This window comes from Elephantulus edwardii, unplaced genomic scaffold (assembly GCF_000299155.1).
Source record: "Elephantulus edwardii isolate Elephantulus edwardi_28Jun2011 unplaced genomic scaffold, EleEdw1.0 scaffold00244, whole genome shotgun sequence".
Classification (NCBI taxonomy): domain Eukaryota; kingdom Metazoa; phylum Chordata; class Mammalia; order Macroscelidea; family Macroscelididae; genus Elephantulus; species Elephantulus edwardii.
This window is the reverse complement of record NW_006399994.1, coordinates 2,652,694-2,674,126: the sequence shown is the minus strand read 5'-3', so window position 1 is coordinate 2,674,126 and position 21,433 is coordinate 2,652,694. Positions and strand designations below refer to the sequence as shown.

Sequence of the window (21,433 nt, the reverse complement as noted above, 5' to 3'; positions counted from 1 at the left end):
TGACCCATAGTGACCTTGTGAACAACAGATCTGCACCCTGTCCTATCCTGTGTCATCCTCACAATTTCTGGCACCTTCCAGCCCACCTGGTTTTTTGTCAGTCCACCTGGTTGAACATCTTCCTCTCTTTAGCTGACCTTCTGTCTTTTCAAGCATGATGTTCCTCTCCAAGGAACAACCCCACTTAGCAATATGCCCAAAGTATGTGAGATGCTGAATTGTACTCATGTCTATGACACCTAACTGCAACATGTGAGACAAAGCTTCATCACCTTTGCCTCCAAGGAGCGTTCTGGCTGCACCTTCTCCAAGCCATATTTCTTTGTTCTTTTGACAGTCCATGGAATATTCAGAACTCTTCTCATTAAGATTATAGCTAGAAAATTACATGGGGCAATTCTACTCTGGATTCTTGTTGTTGTCATCATTAGATGCCATCAAGTACGATTCATAGTGACCCAATGTACAACATATCTGAACCCTGCCCTATCCTGTGCCATCCTCCCAGTCTCTGACACACTTGATCTCACTACTGCAGTCTGTGTCAGCCCATCTGGTTGAGGGTCTTCCTCTCTTTTGTCTTCCCTCCACGTTCCCAAGCTTGACATCCCTCTCCAAGGAATAGCCTTTCCCAGACCCTGGGTGAGATGGATTGACACAGTGACAGTGGCAATTGAGATAAATGTGTCAGAGAAAGTGAAATTGACTCAGGACAAGACAGGTTTCAGAGGTATTATTCAAAGGGTTGCAATGAGTTGTAGTCAACTTGACGGCACATAACAACAACAACAACAGGCTCTAAGTAAGTGAGATGAAGTATCATCTTTGCCTCCAACAAACACTCTGACTGCACATTCTCCAAGACATATCTTTTTGTTCTTTTGTCAGTTTGTGGGATAGTCACACAGGGTGTTAATAGTGACCTTGCGTCACTAGGAGTCCAAATCACTCAGCATCACCAACAATAAAATAAACAGCACTGGATAAAAGCCAAACTACACTGACTTTGAAGCCCACTTATCGACGACCCTCCACCAGGTTTCTGAGACTGTAAATTGCTGGGAGAAGAAAGCTCATTGCTCTCCCTTGCAGCTGCTGGTGAATTTGAACTACCAGAGAGCCAGGGCCGTTAGGTTAGCAGCACAATGCCCTATGAACTAGGCCACCAGACCTCCCCTTATCAACCTCAGTCTCTCGACAAGCCAACGTGGCTTTCAGAGCTTCCCCTACTCACAACTCCTAAAACTTTGAAATGAGCCTGTGCTGTTCATTTGCTTGCTAAGCTCCACTGCTTTGTGATACTGCTTGAAATACATTGTTCTTTCATTGTTGAAAGAGCTCTTGAATTGCTTCGTAAAACGTGACATTCTAGAAGAGAAGTATCTTACATTACACTTGATGTGTTTTCCCATCAAGCAAAGTCTGTACATGTATGTGTTGGGTGAATGGCTCATGGAAAGGACCTGAGTCTGGGACCCCAGATCAATGGCTCAGTAAGAAAACACAGGACCTTGTCTCTGCATGTGTTTGTGTTTGTGACCTGGTGTATTTGTGGCTTGCAGCTGAAGCCTTGGGGAAATAGGACAGGTGGATTGTTTTGTTTACATTCTATCATATGGAAGGATACAGTAGAGGGAAAAGTAGCCATGTTGGCTGCCTGAGTCAGGAGGTTGGTTGAATTAATCACAAATGGTATATGTGTGCATACATATGGCCACACAGGGGAGGAACAGATATATAATCATGTTTGTCAAGAGTAACATTCCCTCTCAAAATGTGTCTATTTAGGGGGAAAAGGTAGATTTTCCCCCCATTTGAATTAATCCCTAGACCAGTACTGTTGATATTCATTTCAACTTCTTAGTATTTTATATTCATTTGCATACAAAACTTGTATACATTGTGTTGTATTCGTGTACACTGTGTTTCACACATTTCTTCATTCACATTCTGTTTCATACAGTTATTCATACACATTTTGGTTTATGAAAATCACCACTGATCTTTGCGTACTGTCACTCTATGTTTTCAGGTCCTCATTGAAGCACTTAGCAGATATCTTCTTAAAGACATCAAACCACTGGATTGTCGTCTTGTTTTTTCTCCTATGCAAATGCAATAATATTTTAGTTAACAAATTACACAGAATGTATTTTCCTCTTTTTCTTATATATGCTGGTAGAAAGCAGAGAAATTAATTTTTAAAGTCATTTTTTTCTTATAAATGGCCAGAGAGAGACATTGAAATAAGTCACAGTGAATTTGAAGGCAAAAACTAATCCTTTCTATTTTCATGGTGTCCATAAGTATCTTCTCCCCTGAGAAAAACAGGGATAATTCTGAAAGAAGAAAACTGGTGGGAAATACAATGGATTTAAACATCAAGTTTAAGGGTAAGTGAGCTCCAGGTCACACCTGGAGATGATAATGCAGAAATGAAGTTGCAAAACTGCGTTTTCTCTCCAGGTGGCAATAAATTTACACTTATTCCATTTGACCCTCTTTTCCTCTCCCTGCAGCTCTCAATAGCACACAATGGAAAAGTTCCTGACCTCTGAAATGTAAGCATGCTGTCTGCAGCCTTCACCTAGTTAAAAAGGATTAAAAAAAAATCTACTTCATGAAGTGGAGTCTCGAACCAAACTCCAATCAGTGGCATATGCTATCATAGCAACAGTGGGCAAAATCTTTTTTTTTTTTTTTTTGTGCCTGCAGTGAACCTAACTCAATAGGGACCAGACACCAAGCTGGAGGTCTCTCTCTCTCTTTGGGTCTTTAACTTTCTCTATCTCTGTTTCCACCTGTCTTTCTCTCTCTCACACACACATACACATACATCTTCAAGCAGGTCTTATCACATCATGCCTTTACGACTCCACCTCCAGCGTCTAAGGGTTGGAGGAGACTGACTTTGGGCCAATAGGAACTCATCAAGCAAACAAAGTAACTATGTTTTCAAGTCATCTCATTTCCTCAGTTTGTAGGCAAAGGAAAACGATTGTCCTTCAAAAGATACCAATTCAATCAACCATGCCAATCGAGCATCACAGTCTAGTTTCCAACACTAGACAACACGAGAATGTTAATCAGTGTTGCCGCTAAGCAAGATTCAAATGAAACCTGATTTGACAACTTGGACCAAAACTTAGAATGAATCTGTTGTTAGACGATGTCATTGACTCCAACCCTTGTAACTCTAAGGCAAACAAACCCCTGCCTGATCCCGCACTGCCTCCACAGGCTCTACTGTGCCCACTGTCACAACACTTTGGGTCTTCTAGGCATGACCTCCTTTTCCAGAGGCTGGCCACTCGTGACGGCGTTGCCAAAGTGTGTGAGTCAAAAGTCTTGTCATCCTTGTTTCCAAATGCAACTAGAAATACAGTGTTTTCAACAGCAACAATTTCTAATCTGCCTCCAAATGAAACCTGAACCAGATTCCTATTGCATTAACTTTCTAAGCTTGAAGGTATTTCCTTGACAACCTCCCCATGACATTTGGGCAGCCAATTCTCTCTTGGCTCCCAATTCACTAATCATGGAACCCTACCCATGACGGGCAGGTTGGATCACTGATGTAGCCGGTCTTCAACCCTGGGAGGTAGTTTTAAAACCACTTTCTCACAGTCCAAATGCCCAACCACAATCAGATGGATTGAGAAGTTGTGGTACATTCACATGATGGAATACTATGCAGCATGAAGGAGCAATGATTTAAAAAATTACTACATAACTTGGGAGAGACTGGAAATCATTATGCTATGAACTAGCTCAGTCCCATAAGGACAAATACTGTATAAGACCATTGTTGTAGAAATAGAAAGATAACTAGTAAAATGTGTACGAGGATCCAAGAGAGGAAGGGAAGGGTAGGAGCAGAGGGGTGAGGATGGGTGGGGGTGGAGGGAGTAATTGTAGGATCACACAATTTGATGGATAGAGGGAGGAGTGAGTAAACGAAACAGAAAAGATCTGATGTGAAAAACAATGGATACGAACTTTGTAAGTAAACCAGTATAAAATAAAAATTTATTAAATAAAAAAGCCACTTTCACAGTCTTTGACTTTTAAGTATTGAGATGAATAGGTGATTTGAACCCACTGATCCAAGAACATGTTTTTGTATCTTGTCATGCCTTTTATAAATCATGCTCGTAAAGGAGGGATCGATGGCCTGCTTGATTATTCCACACAATTGCTCTGTCTGGCCTTCTGGGAAGAGAAAACAAAGAAGTGTCAACAGAGTTATCAACAGTTACTCTTCGCAGGGAGAATGTTGCATGTCCAGTGCCAAGCACGTCTGTCTGTCTGACTGCTCTGTCTTCGGTTGTCTCTCTTTTTCTTTCTCTCTCACGTTCATGTGCACCCTCTTTAATTGCAAACAGAAAACGGTGTCTTTCACACACTTCATAACATCTGTTCAAACCTTAATTAATCCAACTTTCACACAGTTTCCATAGCAACAATGCTTAGCAGCCTCAGACACCACATTAGAAAATCTTTCTCCGAGTGACTCAAAATATGGCCATTACTAAACCATGTCTACATTAACTCTAGTTATCAGATGTAATGAGAACGTTGCACGGAGGGTGTTGGCGTGGACAGATCAGCCTATGAGATCACATTCAGCATCACTGTCATGAAAACAACTGGTCAAACCAAGACTAGCTCAAATTTTGCAGCTGAAGCTATTACGAAAAGGAAAAAATAAAATTAAATTAAAACCCCCAATATATCCTTACAAGAAATGCTGAATTTCTGTGAGATTCATGATCACCGTTACCTTAAGGGAGTTTGTAATTAGTGTTTGTAGGACAGGAGAAATGCAAGTATTAAAAAGAAACAATCAGAAGGTGTGTTTCTTGAGCTCCTGGCTCTCCAGACCTTAATGAAAAGCTTGTTGTTCTTGTCTGAACTGTGCCAACTACCCGCCAGAATTCGAGCATGTCAAAGGCAGCAGGGTAGACCAAGGCTTTCCAAGGGGCTGTGAATGCTATGAAGGAAAATGTCAAGCTCCTTTCTGAAAGTCTGTTTTAGCTCCAAGGCCTATACAGATGCTCTGGTTGACACTGGCTATGTTTGCGTTTATATTTGAAGCTGTTATGCTAGAGACTATAAAAATAAGCACTGACAACTGCCCAGAAAACCTGCTCAGATATTATACATGAACCGAGAGGCCTGGTGGGGAAAGTCCTAAAGAGAGCGTGGAAAACTGAAGCCAGGCATTTACCCTCAAATGGCCTTTCAGTCCTTACCGGCTTCCATCATTAAGTGTTTAACTTGGGCTGCTAACAAGAAGTAAACCATTCACTGGAGTTCTAGCTCATTTCTCTTTACTGCATCCTTCCACAAAAAGTCAAACAACCCCATTCAGCTGAGGAAGGAGAGAGGAGAGAAAAAGCATAGAAGACAAACTCTTGGGTAGGTAAAACTGTACTTTAGTAAACACATCAGACTCATTTCATGATGTTGTTGTTGTTGTTACATGCCGTCGAGTCGCTTGAGACTCATAGTGACCCTATGTACAACAGCCCTAAACTCTGCTCTGTCCTGTGCCAATCGCACTGTCTCTGATACACCCATCCTTATTACCCCAACCACTGAATCAATCCACTTCATAGAGGGCCTTCCCCTCCTGCGCTGTCCCTCCACCCTACCAAGCATGATGTCCCTCTCCAAGGACTGGTCCCTCCTTACAACATGTCCAAAGTATGTTAGACAGAGCCTTAGAATCCTTGCCTCCAAGGAGCAGCCCAGTTTAACCCTTTCCAGGATGAATCTGTTTGTTTTCCTAACAGTCCATGGTATTCTCAATACTCTTCTCCAGCACCACAGCTCAAAGGCATCAATTCTCCTTCTATCCTCAGTCATTGTTCAACTTTCTGATGTATAACAAGTGATCGCAAAGACCATGGCCTGTATCAGACGCACCTTAGTCTCCAGAGAGACACCATTGCTCTTCAGTACTTTGGAGAGGTCCCTAACAGCAGCAGACTTTCCCATGGCAATACGTCTTTTAATTTCTTGGCTACTGGTGCTGAGTGTTGACTGTGGAGCCAATCAAACTAAAGCTGTGAACAATCTCAATCTCTTCACCATCCATCCTGATGCTGCCAGTTGGCCCAGTGGTGAGAATCTTTGTCTTCTTGACATTGAGCCTCAATCCATATTGGAGGCTGCAGTCCTTGACCCTCTGCAGCAAGCGCTTCAGGTAATATAACAAAAGTAAAAAAAAAAAAAAAAAAAGAGTCTATGCACAAAGAGAAAACCTTCTCAAACTTTCATCAGTGACTCAACTTTGTGAAGCCTAAAGACATTGTCTCTGGGGAAAATTTATTTCTGGATTAGTTAGAGACAAAGTTAAGTTGAGCCAGGGGTCTGTGGAAGTCTCTCGCTCTTTGGATACAAGAGGGTTTTATGGGAGGTAGAGTAGAGGGACTCTGATAGAAATAAGGAGCAATTCTCTGATGAAACTATTTGTTGTTGTTGTTAAGTGTCATGGAGCTGACTATGACTCTTAACAATCCTGTGAACAACAGCTCTGAACCCTGCCCTCTCCAGAGGTAGCCTCACCCCCTGTCTCTGACACACCTGCCCCCGTTGCCACAGTCAATCTGTCTCATGCAAGTGTCTTCCTCTCCTGCTCTGGCCCTCCACCCTTTCAAGCAAAAAAACAAGCAAAGAAAATATGGTTTGTTTGTCTCACCAAGTTCACCTCTCCTTCTCAGACAGGTGTCTGTTCTGAGGCTCTTGGCTGCTAGTAAATGTGTCAAACTCCTGATTTTCTGCTTTCTTCAAAGAGTTTTATTGGTAAGTATACAACTGGGATTCAATTAATGGCATGTTGAAGTTTCTCAGCCATGAAGCTTCTACAAAATTACTGAACCATGGTCCCCTTCAAGTTATTTCACCCAAAACAATGTTCAGTCATCAACTCAAAATGATTGCTTTGAACTCACAAGCCAGAGGCAAAGGAATGGAAACAGGATCGGGGTTCTAGTTCTACTTCTGTCGACTCTTTGATCTCGGATTTCCATAGGCTCTTCTTGTCCATCTACTCACCCCTTCATTCAACAAGTGTCATGATGTAATATAGCAGCCTTTGATCTTGGACATGTCTCAGAGCACAAAAAAATGGGCTGTGCACACACACACACACACACAAAAGTAATGATTCCTCATAAAAAACTGAAGTAATTAATTCTCAAGTTATGTCAAGTCCTGCCCTCTCATCCATCCTCATCGCCAGCACATAGCCTCTGCTTACTATGCACCATTTAGGACAGTACCATGCTGTACTGGTTTCAGTTCCTCCTTCTCACAATAGGCCCGAAAGGACAGGACTACTATTATTAAGAATGCCATGTAGCTCAGAGGTAAAGTAGAATTATACAACAACAAAGATAATGTTTGCATGCTGGATTTGACTTGTGAGGGTGTTCTCTGGTGTACAAATTTCTGTAATATGAATGATGCCTTTGGTGTTGTGCAACCTTGTGGGATGGGGGGAGATTCCAAAATCTGGTTTATTTTCCCATGTATTCTTACCTTTTTCTCAGAGTGGATAATGTGTTCATGAGAGGCAGTCAGGAAAGAACAGGCTCAATTCCATGTTAATCACAAGATCATTCTGGACTCTTCCTCCCATTGTATCTGCCTCTTTTTAGTTTTCTTTCCTATTCTCCATACAGAGTAAGGAAATACTACAAGGTTCAAAATCAGGAAAGGACTGAGTCAGGGAGGCATCCTGTCTCCATACCTATTCAAACTACATGAGGAAAAAGATCATTCAGAAGGCTGAACTTTATAAGGAGGAATGTGGCATCAGAATTGGAGGAAGACTCAACAGCCTACATTATGCAGATGACACAACCTTGCTTGCTAAGACTGAGTAGGAACCAAAGTATTTGCTGTAGAATGTCAAGGATTGCAGTCTCCAGTATAAACTGAAGCTCAACATCAAGAAAAAAAAAAATGATTCTCATCCCAAGACCAATTGTTAGCATCATGATAGAGAGAGATTGAGATTGGTAACAATTTCAGTTTGTTTGGTTCCACACTCAACACTCTTTGCACTAGCAGTCAGGAAAGAAAACAAAAAAAGTATTAATTGTGTTGGGAAAATCTGCCATCAGGGACCTCTCTAGAGCACAGATGTCAGTCTGAGGACTAAGGTATGCCTAATTCAGTCTATGGTCTTCACAGTTACTTGCTAAGGCATCAGAGAACTGGACAATGACTAAGGATGACAGAAGAAGAATTGATGCCTTTGAGTTGTGATGCTGGAGAATATTGAACATGGACTGCTAAGAGTACAAACAGATCTGTCCTCGAGAGGGTGAACTCAAGTTTCTCCTTGGAGGCAAAGATTGTTGAAGCTCCTCTCATCTCACATACTTTGGGCATGTTGCGCAGCGGGACCAATCCTTGCAGAAGGACATCATGCTTGGAATGGTGGGGAGATGGCACGCAAAAGACGATCCTGGATGAGATGGATTGACACAGTGACTGGGGTAATGCAGGCAAAGGTGTGAGAGACAGTGAGACTGGCTCAGGATAGGGCAGGGTTTCAAGTTGCTGTGGATAGGGTCTCTATGAGTCACAAGTGACTTGACAGCACATAACAACAACAACAACACAGCAGCGTAAAGCCCTAAGTGGTAGACTAAGAAAGAAAGATGGAAAGAAAACTAAGCAGGAAAGTCGAATGATGCTGGTCCTTTTATTCGTTTTACTTCTCTGCTTAACATCCTGCTTTGTGGAGTTTCGTGCAAGCCTTCAATCCACTCCACATCAGTGTCTTGAGGTATCTCTGTGGACTTCCTTGTTCCAATGTTGCTGTCAAGTCAGAACCGACCATAGCTGACCCTCCAGTAGGTCTTCAAAGACAGTGCATCACTTTGGAGGAAATTACCCATTTTTCTCCCAACGAGCAGCTGGTAGATTTGAATCACATGCCTTTGTGTTGCCAGCACAACCAAATTATATTTATGTTCACCGGAAATACATATCCACATTTTTGTTGTTGTTGTGTACCATGGAGTTGGAACCAACCCATAACCACACTTCAGCTGATGTGCAGCTGGTAAATTACATGGAAGGTTGCTCATCTTTGAGCTGCAGAGCATTGGGTAAGCCCTCTTTTGGTTTGGCAGTCTCACAGGCCCCTTGTGCTTGGGGTCAAGGAAGCAACTACTCAGCTGATCGTTTGTCAAGGACTTGTGTTATTTTATGATGGGAGTGAGTGGGGAAGAGTGAGGGAATAGGGGCATCTGGCTACACTCCCGACACAGCAGAACAGTCCATGGCAGAATTAGGCATTCTCCACACCTCCCCCAGAAGCCTGGCTTTACACAAGACTGGCTCCCTTAGAAAGGAGAAGATTGTTCCTGCTCCCCAACAACTTGCACAGAAGTGCTTGGAAAAGGCAAAGCAGATGGATATTCTTACTGGATGCCTAAAGCTCTGCCTGACATACTTTGGATATGTTGCAAAGAGGGATCAGTTCTTGAAGAGAGACATTATGCTTGGGAGGGTGGAAGGACAGCACAAGAGAGGAAGACCCTTGATGAGATGGATTGACTCAGTGACTCAGGTAATGAACATAGGTGTGTCAGAGATAATGAGTTTGGCTCAAGATAGAGCAAGGTTCAGAGTCGTTGTATATATAGAGTTACTTTGAGTGACAAGCGGCTCAATGGCACTTAACTAGACCACATCTAGAGGGAAGAAACTCATTCAGCAGTGTCTTACAATGCTGGGAGTCCTTCATGGCATTTGTATCACATGCACTTCCTTCTGCCCAGGCTACCCTGCCTGAGCGCACGGCTTTTTTCCACACTCTCACTCTCTGTTCAGGCCTTGAGTATCTCCCACCTCACGATGACTCCCCCACTCCTCCTACAGCCAGCTGTCAATGTGTTCCTCCTGTGAGCTCTGCTGGCAATCTGTACATCTCCCCATCATTGTTCTTGCCTCCTACATTAGGATTATTATTATTTCTTCTCCAACAGCTTGAGGACTTACTCATCTACTCCCAGTAGATGGTATGGCCTTTAGCTAACTGACAAAAGAAAAAAAATGTTGGCTGAATAAATGAGCTCAGTGGAGGTTTAGAGATGCAAATAAGGTGAAAGTTATTCTTACGCAGGCTCAGTCCAGGGTTACAACTATCCATTTCAAGATGTTGCAGTTCTCTCTGTTGAGTTTTTCCACTAAATGGAAGCCATTAACCTAAGCACTGGACCTAGGCTGAACAATTATGAAAAGATTTTTTAAATGATCTACTAATGGTAAGCAGCATGCTGAATAATTGCTATGCTGCAACCTCTGTTCTAAACACTATGCCTGTATTGATAATTTAAGCTTCACAATGTCTGTGTTTGATAATCATTCCTGTTTTCTAGTTGAGGAAATTAAGGCACAGAGAGGTGAAGTAACTACCCAATGTCACACAGCAAGTGTGCCAGGGTCCATTCTCTCAACTACTATCCACTACTTCTCTCAATGCTGAAAATAAACATGAGTTGAACCTTGATAACCTCAGGCTGGTTCTGATTTGAAAGAGATCCTAGATTGCAGGATGGAATACATATTCCGTTTAACTGTTTTATTTATCTTGACATAATTGAATCGTGCTGATTTTCAGCTTACATAACACATTCAAGTACACAACCTGTGTGTACACTGTTAACATCAGCACACGTTTTCACCCTCTTGCAAACATTCAGAGCTCCAATGATGAGTAGGCTGGAAAATGCTGCCTGGCTCTGGCCATTCTGCTTTCCTGCTATAATGCAGAGGGGTTTAGACGAGGAGATGGCACACTGATAATGCACCCTAGAAGGGATGGAGTGAAAACACTGTTTTCCTTTCCATAAGAAAGTTCTAAAGGGGTGAATGCTATTGTTGAGTTCTAGGTGAGGGCAGTATATCTTTGGGGGGAACTTGTTTATGGTCTAATGAATACAGTTACCACCTCTTAAGATTTGTGAATTTATGAGGCAGCTACAGAATGTCTCTTTATTGAGATCTGGCCTCATTCCATAATAGAGACAAAACAGACCTACCTAGGAAAGTCCTGAATCCCGTTATGGTCAAGGGAAAAGTTCTACTGCTAAAATAAGATAATTACCAAAAGAAACCTATGAATATAGTTTTTCTAGCTTTCAGGCAACCATTGAATTGAAGTCAAATATGAATATAAATTATTGTTGTTATGTGCCATTGAGCCACTTGAGACTCATAGTGACCCTATGTACGAGAGCCCTAAACACCATTCTATCCTGTGCCAACCTCGCCGTCTCAAACACACTCATTCCCACCACTCCACTCACAGAATAGATCCACCTCATCGAGGTTCTCCCTCTCCTGCACCGCCCCTCCACTCTCCCAAATATGATGTCCCTCTCCCCTTGGAGACTCTCCCCCAGTCCCTCCTTGCAACATGCCTATAGTATGTCAGACGAAGTTTCGGATCCTTGACTTCAAGGAGCATTCCGGCTTCACCTTCTCCAGGACAAACCTGTTTGTTCTCCTAGCAGTCCATGGTATATTCAACACTCTTCTCCAGCACCACAGCTCAAAGAAAAAACAAAAATCATTTCCAACACTGATGATTTTATGCCCTCTTCCCCCCCCTCACCCATTTATTCAATGTTGTACTTTTCTCCTCTCCCAACCCTCCCCCCTAGTACACTACCCTCTTGGAAAAGTTAAAGAAAAATTCTTTCATTGTTTTACAATCCCTCCCCCCAAGTCCACTCCACTATACAGCCTTCACTCCGGACTCCTATCATGACAAAAATACCTAATCACATATCCCTCTTAAACAGTTTTCTCCCTCATCTGTTTAAATGCAGTATACATTATTGAACCCATCTTTCTCAGTCTCCTCCTAACCCCGAGGCCAGTCCTGTTTTACAACAGTGGTACCATGCAGTATTTGTCCTTTTGTGACTGAGATACTTCACTCAGCATAATGTCCTCCAGAGTCACCCATTTTGAATAATATTGCATGAGTCCCTTGTTTTTCAATGCAGCATAGTATTCCATTGTGTGAATATGCCACAGCTTCTCTATCCATTTATTTGTTGATGGGCACTTAGGTTGTTTCCAACTGCTTGCTATTGTGAACAAAGCCACAATAAACATGGGTGTGCACATATCTGCTTGGATGTCGTTTATGGTCTCTTTGGGGTATATTCCCAGTAGTGGAATTGCTGGGTCAAATGGTACTTCTATTTGCAACTTTTTGAGAAAGTGCCACATCGCTTTCCACAGTGGTTGCACCATTTCACACTCCCACCAACAGTAAATAAGGGTTCCAGTTTCTCCACAACCTTGCTAGCATTTGTTGCTTGCTGTTCTGTTAAATTTTGCTATTCTGACTGGGGTGAGATGGTATCTCATTTGCATCTCAGGATTTTGAACATTTCTTCATGTGCTTGTTGGCCATCTGAATGTCTTCTTCAGTGAAGTGTCGATTTTACCCCTCTTATTCATCAGCTGTTTAACAGGAGAAAGATGAGCAATCTTCTCCCATGTGGTTAACAGCCTCTAAAATCCCATGGGACGGTCAGCTAACATTTAGTCTGACTCCACAAGAATGAGTATCAAAGAGAGTGAGAGACAATGAAATGCAGGTAATTCCTCTCCCCATGATGTTGAGGAAAGGGATCTGTCTGCAGGGGCATCCCACCAAGACCTCAGCTCACAAGACGTGAAATGGCAGAGCAGGTGACATTTAAAGAACCCTCAAGAGGATTTTGTACATTTCTATGTATTTTTGCTCTTCCCATGTCCAAAGAGAGGGAAAAGAGGAAACTAGGCTTAATTAACTGATCAATATATGTGCCAGGGATGATGGGGATACCACAGGACTGGGCAGCATTTCATCCTGTTACACGTATGACCATCAGGAGTTGGAATTGAGTCAGCAGCAGCTGGCTGGATGAGGTTAAGTATTTGAGTGACTGCTGAAATAAAAATAAGGGTCTTTAAAAAACAAAACAAAACAAACCACAACTCAACTTTGACTTGCCCAAGTGAAAATATAGAGAGTTCTGGTGGCTTCCTGGGTTGTGCTGCCAACCAAAAGGCAGATGGTTTGAGTCCATAAGTTTCTCTGTAGGAGAAAGATCGGCAACTTTCTTCTGTGCAATTTATAACCTCTGAAAATCCACCTAGAGGGTCAGTTATGAGTTGATTCTGACAGGACAGCAACAAGTTATTTGAGAAGTGAAGTATAATGTAGGTAGAAAACATACAACTTTAAGTCAGATAAAATAAGTCATCAAAGTAATTCTTCTCCCCCCACTCCCTTCTTTCTATTGAACTTACTGTGAAGTGCCAGGAGAACAAATGGGTCTGTCCTGGAAAGGTTAAAACCAGGCTGCTCCCTGGAGGCCAAAATTTTGAGGCTCCATCTCACATACTTTGGGCACTTGGTCAGGAGGGACTGGTCCTTGGAGAAGGACATCATGATCAGAAGGGTAGAGGGACAGCACAGGAGAGGAAAATGTTGGAGACTTATGAGATTTCCTGAGAACAGGGCAGGTTTCAGAGCTGTTGTACAGAGAGAGGGTCGTTATGAGTCACAGGCAACTTGACAGCTCCTAACAACAATAACAACTATATCTCTATCCTGGTTTGCATAGAAATTTCTGGTAAAATTTAATACTCACGTTTTTCACTTAGAGAGGAGTTCTGGCAGGGCGCTGTGGGTTGCATGGCTAATAAAAACGTGGGGTGAGGGTAGAGCAGTTTGAATCCACCAGTGGTACCGAGGGAGCAAAGATGAACAGTGTCTTCAAAAAAAGATTAGCAGCCTGGGAAACCCAGTGTACAGTGACCATGAGCGGGACCCTCTGCCCAACTCAGTGGCAGTCGTTTTGTTTGTTCATTTGTTGGTTTAAGGGGAGACTGTGTATCTATGTGGAATGTGTATTTTACTAGGTCTTCCACTTAATTCAGCAGTAAAAGAGTGAATTAAAAATATTTCTCTTATAAACAAAAATAGTTCTTATGTGTTCTTTGTGAATTTATAAAGGTTTTTATTATGTATTTATTGTATATTTAGTTATGTCTTTCACCTAATATTACAATTGTTGTTACTGTTTCGTACCATAGAGTTGGAAGTGACCCTTATCTGACCCTCTGGCAGGTTTTCAGACAGTTAATCGCACAGGAGGAGATTGCCTAGCCTTTTCCTGAGGAGCAGATGGTGGCCTCGAACTGCCTTCCTTCAAGATCACAGCACAGCTTCTTGCCACAAGGGCCACCAGAACTCCCAAATAAAAGTCATTATTTGCTATTGATGAAAACATACACAAATCACACTAAAGAACAAAATGAAGACTTCTGGGTTTATTTTCTCACACAAAGGCTCTGCGGAGAGATGTTTTTATTGTTGGTTTGCTTGCCACCCTCCACCTTTAAGGAAGTTTCTTCAAGTGACCAGCAGGTGTTGGTATTCCCAGGTTGTAGATGTGGGACCTAATCAGAAGTCTGAATGGACAGTCAGTGGAGTTTCACAGGAAAATGGGCTTACAGGTGTCCACGGCCTCTGCTGATGACTGACTAAAAGACAACATGACCTTGAAACGGACCAGCAGGAGAACCACAAAACACACCTGCAAACCATGTGGCTCGGGTTGAAGCAGGTCAGGGCTGTGTTGTTAGTACAGTGACTGACGGGTCAGATTCTGGTGACTGCTTGGCTTAGTGGTGGCTATGAAGGGTCACCAGGGTTGACCCTTTTGAGTCACTTAAAACCAACCCTAACAGCACTTTCCCACACCCTCCTCTACCTGCTGGAGCTCAGACACCATTCCTGATAATGTGCTGTCCATTACACATAGCACTCTTTAAATCCAAATTGTTTCAGTTATATCTTTCCTTTTATTTCAAAACCCAGGTGATCCAGTAGAAAATACAACACAGAATATTGCTCCAGAGTCAATGCAACTTTTAAAATACTTCTGCTTATTCAAGTTCATGTCTTCTTCTGAAATTAGGTGCCATAAGGTAGAGATTAAATAGAGCTGCTTTCAATAATTTAATCATTTGACTCATGCCCCCCTCAATGAACTTCCATGAAATATTAAATACTATTCTTAAGACAATTTGGACACAATTACACACACATTAGGAAAGGGGGGGAATATAACAAAAAACAAGTTTTTCTCAAAAGTGCCAGTGTCTTTTTTTGTTGGGGGAAAACTAACATTCAGTTAGAGGTAAACAATATTTTCTTCAGCTGGATCTGCCACTTCTCCGTCTTCTCTGGCGGCTGACTGTGGATCCAGCCTTGCTTCTGCCATAAACGCCAGCAAGGGAGGGCGGCATGGAGTGGAGTCCTCAGGAAGGGAGGTGACCAAATCTGCAACAGACACACAGCACAGGTCACAAGAAGCCAGGCTGGGATCCACCAGGCCGGTGACACCAATCCTTGGAGAGAGGTCTCTCTAAGACTGGGAGATACAACACCACACAAAAACCAGCCAAGTCCATTAAGAACATCGCAAAACAGAAGAAATGTGCATGATTGTAAGCACAGACTTATCCCGTGGCCTCCACAAAAAATTCCCAGGAAAAAGCCTCAAATGAATGCAGACTTTCCAGCATCCCTGGACTGTTTCTATTGCCAAGAAGGGTATCCACTATTTAAAAAAAAAAAAAAATAGTTCAAGGGCTTAAAAATCACTCTTAACAATATAAGCAAACATGCTCTGTAGTAAAGCATATTTGCATCTCCATGATTCCTTTCTTCAGAATGTCTCAAAGTCAAGAACTGATCTCAAGACTGATGCACCCAGGACTTCATGGATTTGGGTGACAGCTGGGGAGAAAGGAATTGAAGGAGAAAGAAGAGCTTCCAATTGCACCATTATGCAAATCTGTTAGCACTCCTGAATTACTGAGCAGGAGCAGACAAATTCCTGGGAAAATCATCCATTATGAACTATCACTGGGCTTGCTTTACTTCTGGTTGCCTAGCAACCATAGGACAATGTCTAGTCTCCCTTTCTCTCTAGTAAACCCCCTAATATTATGGTTTCAAAGGGAATCAATGGGATTTGAGTACATTGTCTGCACTTGTTTCATTGACCACCCTCACTGAAGCACAAACATATGGCAAAATGACAACCAGTCTCTGTCATAGCAAAAATGGAAAATGAGTGAAAATAAAGGAAACTCACAGGGACAGGAACTGACACAGCAGCCAGCACAATAGATTAGATGTCCCTATAGCATAGAGATGGTGCAACACCAGGTAACATTTCCTTCTATTAGCATCAGTCAGAGAAGACTTCAAGACAGTTAACCACAACAGAAAGTCAAGGCCAAAAGCAAAGGTCAAATGGAAGTCCAGGTAGGGAGGATGGATAGCCTGTGCTGGCTCTTTAGTCATTCATTAACAAAAAATCTTTTTAACTTTGCCACATTTTGGTAAGAAGTTGCACTGCAATCCTAAAGGTGCACTGTTTGAATCTACCAGTTGCTCCATAAGAGAATGGGAAAGCTCCTCCCCTGTGATTTTTAGCCTCTGAAGGGTCAAATAGGAGTCAGTGCTAACTCAGCACAACAACACAACTTTATTTAGGTGGGTACACACAACTGCTGACAATCTAATGATAGAGGAGATGTGACCTGTAGGCTCGCTCATCTTCTAGAGAAGGCAGGATGCAAGTCTTGGCTGGAATGAGAGCAAAATTTCCTGCTAAGCTTCCATCTTTGGAAATACAGTGCCCTTTTCAACAGCTTATATCATCACTTCTCCCAACAGGGCAGGGTCCACAAGAGAGGAACGGCCAGGGTTACAGAGAAAACTCTCAGCGTTCAGTCAGAGTCAACTTATAGCTGACGCTCCAACAGATTTTCTGACGTTGTAAATCACATGTGACTGTCTGCCTTTCTCCCAAGTTGCTGAGCATGGATTTGAACCAGTCACTTTTTAACATAACAATGTAACTATTGTCTACATCACCAGAGTAGAGTATAGACAAAGTTCACCTGCAGGAGTACAATCAAAAGCTAGACTACTCCAGACGCGTCAGCTGTTCCAGGGGCAAGAAGTGCTCTCAAAAGATTGCTGCCGTTGCTTAGTGATGCTTAGAAGACCTTGCAGGTCAGAATGAGCCCTGGGAAGAGGAGGTCAGAAGGTGAGGCTACTCCACAACTTTACCTATATGTTTGGGTTATCTTTGGTCCTTTAATGATTAACAGAGCACAAAGGGGAAAATCCATTTGCATCAAGGTAACTTGTGTAGTGACTGGAGGGACTGCACAAGAAAGGAAGACCCTTGATGAGATGGATTAACTCAGTAATCAGGATGGGTGTGAGAGACAATAAGATTGGCACAGGATAGAGCAGGGTTTATAGGGCTGTTGTACACAGGGTCGCTATGAGTCACAGATGACTCAAAGGCACATAACAACAACAACAACAACAACAACAACAACTTGTGTAGATTTTACTGTGATCCCACTAATTTTCAGAAGGAATTCAATAACTTCTAAGAACATAACCATTGACAAGGTCTATAATCCTCAGGTGCTTTCACTGGACACAGAAATTGTTCCAGATCTTTTATGTCCATCAATTCTTCAGTCCGTGTAACCCATACTTTGTTGTTGCTGTTGCTGTTGCTGTTGTTGTGTACCATCGAGTTGGAACTCCTCTAGAGGTTTTTCAGAGGCAGTTAATTGCTCATAAGGAGATTGCCCATCTTCTCCCGCAGAGCAGTGGATGGATTCCAACCCTATACATTCAGGATTGCAGTGCAGCTTCTTGCCACTAGGCCACCAGAGCTCCCTCTGGTTTACCAGTGTGCAAACCCATGCTTTTCACACCAGTCGACTGTGACTCAATCTAGTTCACTTCGTGCCCAAAGTCATACAGCTGAAAGATTTGATCTCAGAAGACCTTCTTGAGACACTCTGCTAGTCTGATCAGGATTCTGGAATGATTCTCATTTTTTGCTGAGTTGCAAACCACCTGTATGAATTAAGAGACACTGAATGGTTAGTAAGGAGACTGAGGGGAGCAGTGGCTGAAGACTAGGCTGGTAACAAAAAGGCTGATGACTCGAACACAATAGCGGCTCCGTTCTGCAGGTGAAAGAGGTGTCACTGTGCCTCCCTAAGTATTTTTGTCATTCCTATTAGGTGTCATTGAGTCAGTTTTGACCCTCTGTACAAAACACTGCCCAGACTTGAACCAACTTCACATTCGTGTCTATGTTTCTGCCCATTGCTGTAGCCACTTGTCTCAATCCAACTTCTTAAAGGTCTTCCTCTTCCCCCAGCCCCCGACATAATGCTTACCCTTTGTGGACAGTGTTTGGTAGAGCTCCCAAATTAAGCTATACTTAGAAGCAGGAGTGACATCCCCTTCCTAAACAACCTGCCTCTGAAAACTCTATGAACTAAGAGAAATGACGATAGTTATACAATAGGGTCCAGTTCTTTTGTTCATAGGGTCACTTTGAGTCGTCCTCGACTCAATGGCACTTAACAACAACAACAATTACTAATCATAAAATCCTCCAGGTATCAGTTCCTCCTGATAGTACATCCACAGCATGAAAAATGATGTCTCTCCATCTTCCTCCCTGAGGTCCATTCTGGCTGTGTGTCTCCCACTGTAAATCTGTTAGCTCCCCAGAAGTCCAGGGGATAGTCAACACTTTTCACCAAGAATTCAAATGTATCAATTCTTCTTCAGTCTTCTTTATTCATTGTCCAGCTTTCACTTGCAGCTGAAAATAACATGGCTCAGGCCCGGGGTCCCATATGCCCCAAAGTGGCCTTTGTGCCTTTTCACACCTTAAAGCACAAGGCCTTCTGCTGCAGATCCCCAGTGCATCTAGGTATTTGAGTCTTTGGCTTTTATAGTCATTGGTTGTGGGTCCAAGTAAAACGAAATCCTTGACAGTGTCAATCTTTTTTCTGTTTAAAATCTATTCTTTATTAGTCCAGTTGTAATTTGTTTTTGTTGAAGGGTGAGCCATGCTGAGGGCTGTAGTCTCTAATCTTCATGAGTTAACGCTTCAGGTCCTCTTCACTTTCAGCAAGGAAGGCTGTGTTATCTGCATATGATAGGTTGTTCCATTACTGATGTTCTGTTCTTCATTTTAAAGTCCAGCTTCTCAGATTATTAGCAGATTAACTATGGTAAAGGATACAATTTTGATGCACTTCTTTCCTCATTTGAAACCAGGCATAAACCCCCGGTATGTCTGAATGACTGAGTCTTGGTCTATATACAGATTTTACATGAGTACAGTTAAGTGTCCTGAAATTCTCATTCATTACAATCTTATCTGTAATGGTTATGATCCATAAAGTCAGATGTTTTTGCATGTACAACATACCACTAGTAACTCTCTTTTTGGTATATCCAGCCAAAATCTGTCATAAGCAAAGATATTTCTCATTCTACATCCTCTTTTGAATCCAGCTTTAATTTTTGGCAGTTTGCTGTCAGTGTACTGTTTCAACCACTTTTGAATTATCATCAGCAAATCTTCCCTTACATATGATAGTAATGATATTGCTTGGTAATTCTCACATTCTGTTGGTTCATCTTGCTTATAATGAACACAAGTATAGATCTCTTCTTGTTAGTTTGCTAGGTTTTCCTTTTTTTTTTAATTACAGCCTAGGAAGTCCAACAAGGCAGTTTTACACTTTCAAAAAATATAAGTGCCTCAGAATTGGGGTATTGGTAAAGAGTATATAATATCACAAACTGCCAAAAGAACAGCCAAATCTGTCTTGGAGAAAGTGCAACCAGGGCATTCCTTGGAGACAAGGATGGTGAAACTTCATCTTACGTACTTTGGGCATGTTGTCAGGTGGTCACAGATGTCATGCAGGGAAAGATAGAGGTCAGCAAAAGAGAAGACCTTCACTGATACAGACACAGAGATTGCAGCAATGGGCTTGATTGAGGGTGGTGGAGATTGTGAAGATGGTGTGGGACATAAGGTTTCAGGCTATTGTTCATGGAGTTTCTACAAGTCATAGTTGACTCAATAAGCACATAATGACAAAAACTGATTGAAGCATATGAATCAGAATAAACTCAGTGGCAAAATATTTGGTTTAGATTTTTCATACTTACCATTAAGTACTAAACTATGAAGGTCATTCACCAATCCCTCCCTCCAAATATATCCTGAGCACCTCACAACCTGACAGACCAACAGTTGCAGATTAGCCACTTTCCTCAGAATCAGGTAAAAGCATAATTCCACAAGCAATGATTTTGCTATTCTGGAAAAATTACATATCAACTCCATCCTACGTCATCACACTGCATAATGCTCTCCATCTCATGTTACCACACTAGGCGAAAAAATATTCTTGTCTGTGGGCAGAAAATATTTTACACTTCTCAATTCTTTTTCTCAGCTATGGAATTAATGAAGCCACCTCACATCTAAAAACAAACATCCTCAATTTAACATGGACATTTACCATTATGTAATCCAAACTAACAGATAAAAATCCTCTGTGTATCAGATACTAATGGATTGGAGTCTGATTGTAAGATTCCATGTCACTGAGTCAGAACTAAGTAATTTCTGACCCTCCAGCAGGTTTTCAAAGGAAATTTCCATCTTTCTTCTGAGGAGGAGCTGATGGGTTTGAACCATCTGCCACTGGGTTGACAGCACAGCCCTGTACCCACTAGGCCTATAAGAGGTTTAAAATTCAAGAAAGATGTGTCTCAGGATTGTATCCTTTCTCCTACTGAACCCTATTAAATCTGTATGATAAGCAAATCATTCAAGAGGCTGGACTTTATGAAGAAGGATGTGACTGCCTTAGTCAGATGACACAACTTTGCTGAAAGTGAGGAAGTCTTAAAACAGTCTTAAATATGGATTACATCTCAACATCAAGAAATAACTCTCAAAAAAAAAAATAAATAACTCTCTCTCCATCCTATATTACCACACTGAGTCAATAAGTAACATCGTGATAGATGGAGAAAAGATTTAAATTGTCAACAATTTCACCACACTTGGGTCCACAATCAACATCTTTGGAGGCAGCAGTGAAGAATTAAAAGATGTGTTGCATTGGAAACATCTGTTTTCCAGAATGCTAACGAGCAACAATGTCAGTTTAAATACTAAGGTACACTGGATACAAGCCATTGTCTTTTCAGTTGTTTGCTATTCATCTGAAAGCTATTGGTGAGCCTCCCTCCAATCCTGATACCACATTCCTCTTCATAGAGTCCAGCTTCTCGAATAATTTGCTTGTTCTTGTTGTTGTTGTTGTTGTTATGTGCCGTCGAGTTGTTTGCGACTCATAGCAACCCTATGGACAACAGCCCTAAACCGTGCTCTATCCTGTGCCAATCTCATTGCCTCTGACAAACCCATCCCGAGTACCCCAGTCACTAAATCAATCC

At 42.0% G+C, this 21,433-nt stretch overlaps 1 protein-coding gene across 1 annotated transcript in view; it reads right to left on the bottom strand.

The window, feature by feature from the left end:
* Positions 1–15,233: 15,233 nt before the first annotated feature.
* The window catches only part of ARHGEF28 (Rho guanine nucleotide exchange factor (GEF) 28), a 217,976-nt gene continuing 211,776 nt past the window's right edge, over positions 15,234–21,433 (bottom strand). Inside the window, exon 28 of the mRNA XM_006899033.1 lies at positions 15,234–15,382. Within this exon, the coding sequence (XP_006899095.1) occupies positions 15,234–15,382 (149 nt within the window). The remainder of the gene's footprint in view (positions 15,383–21,433) is intronic.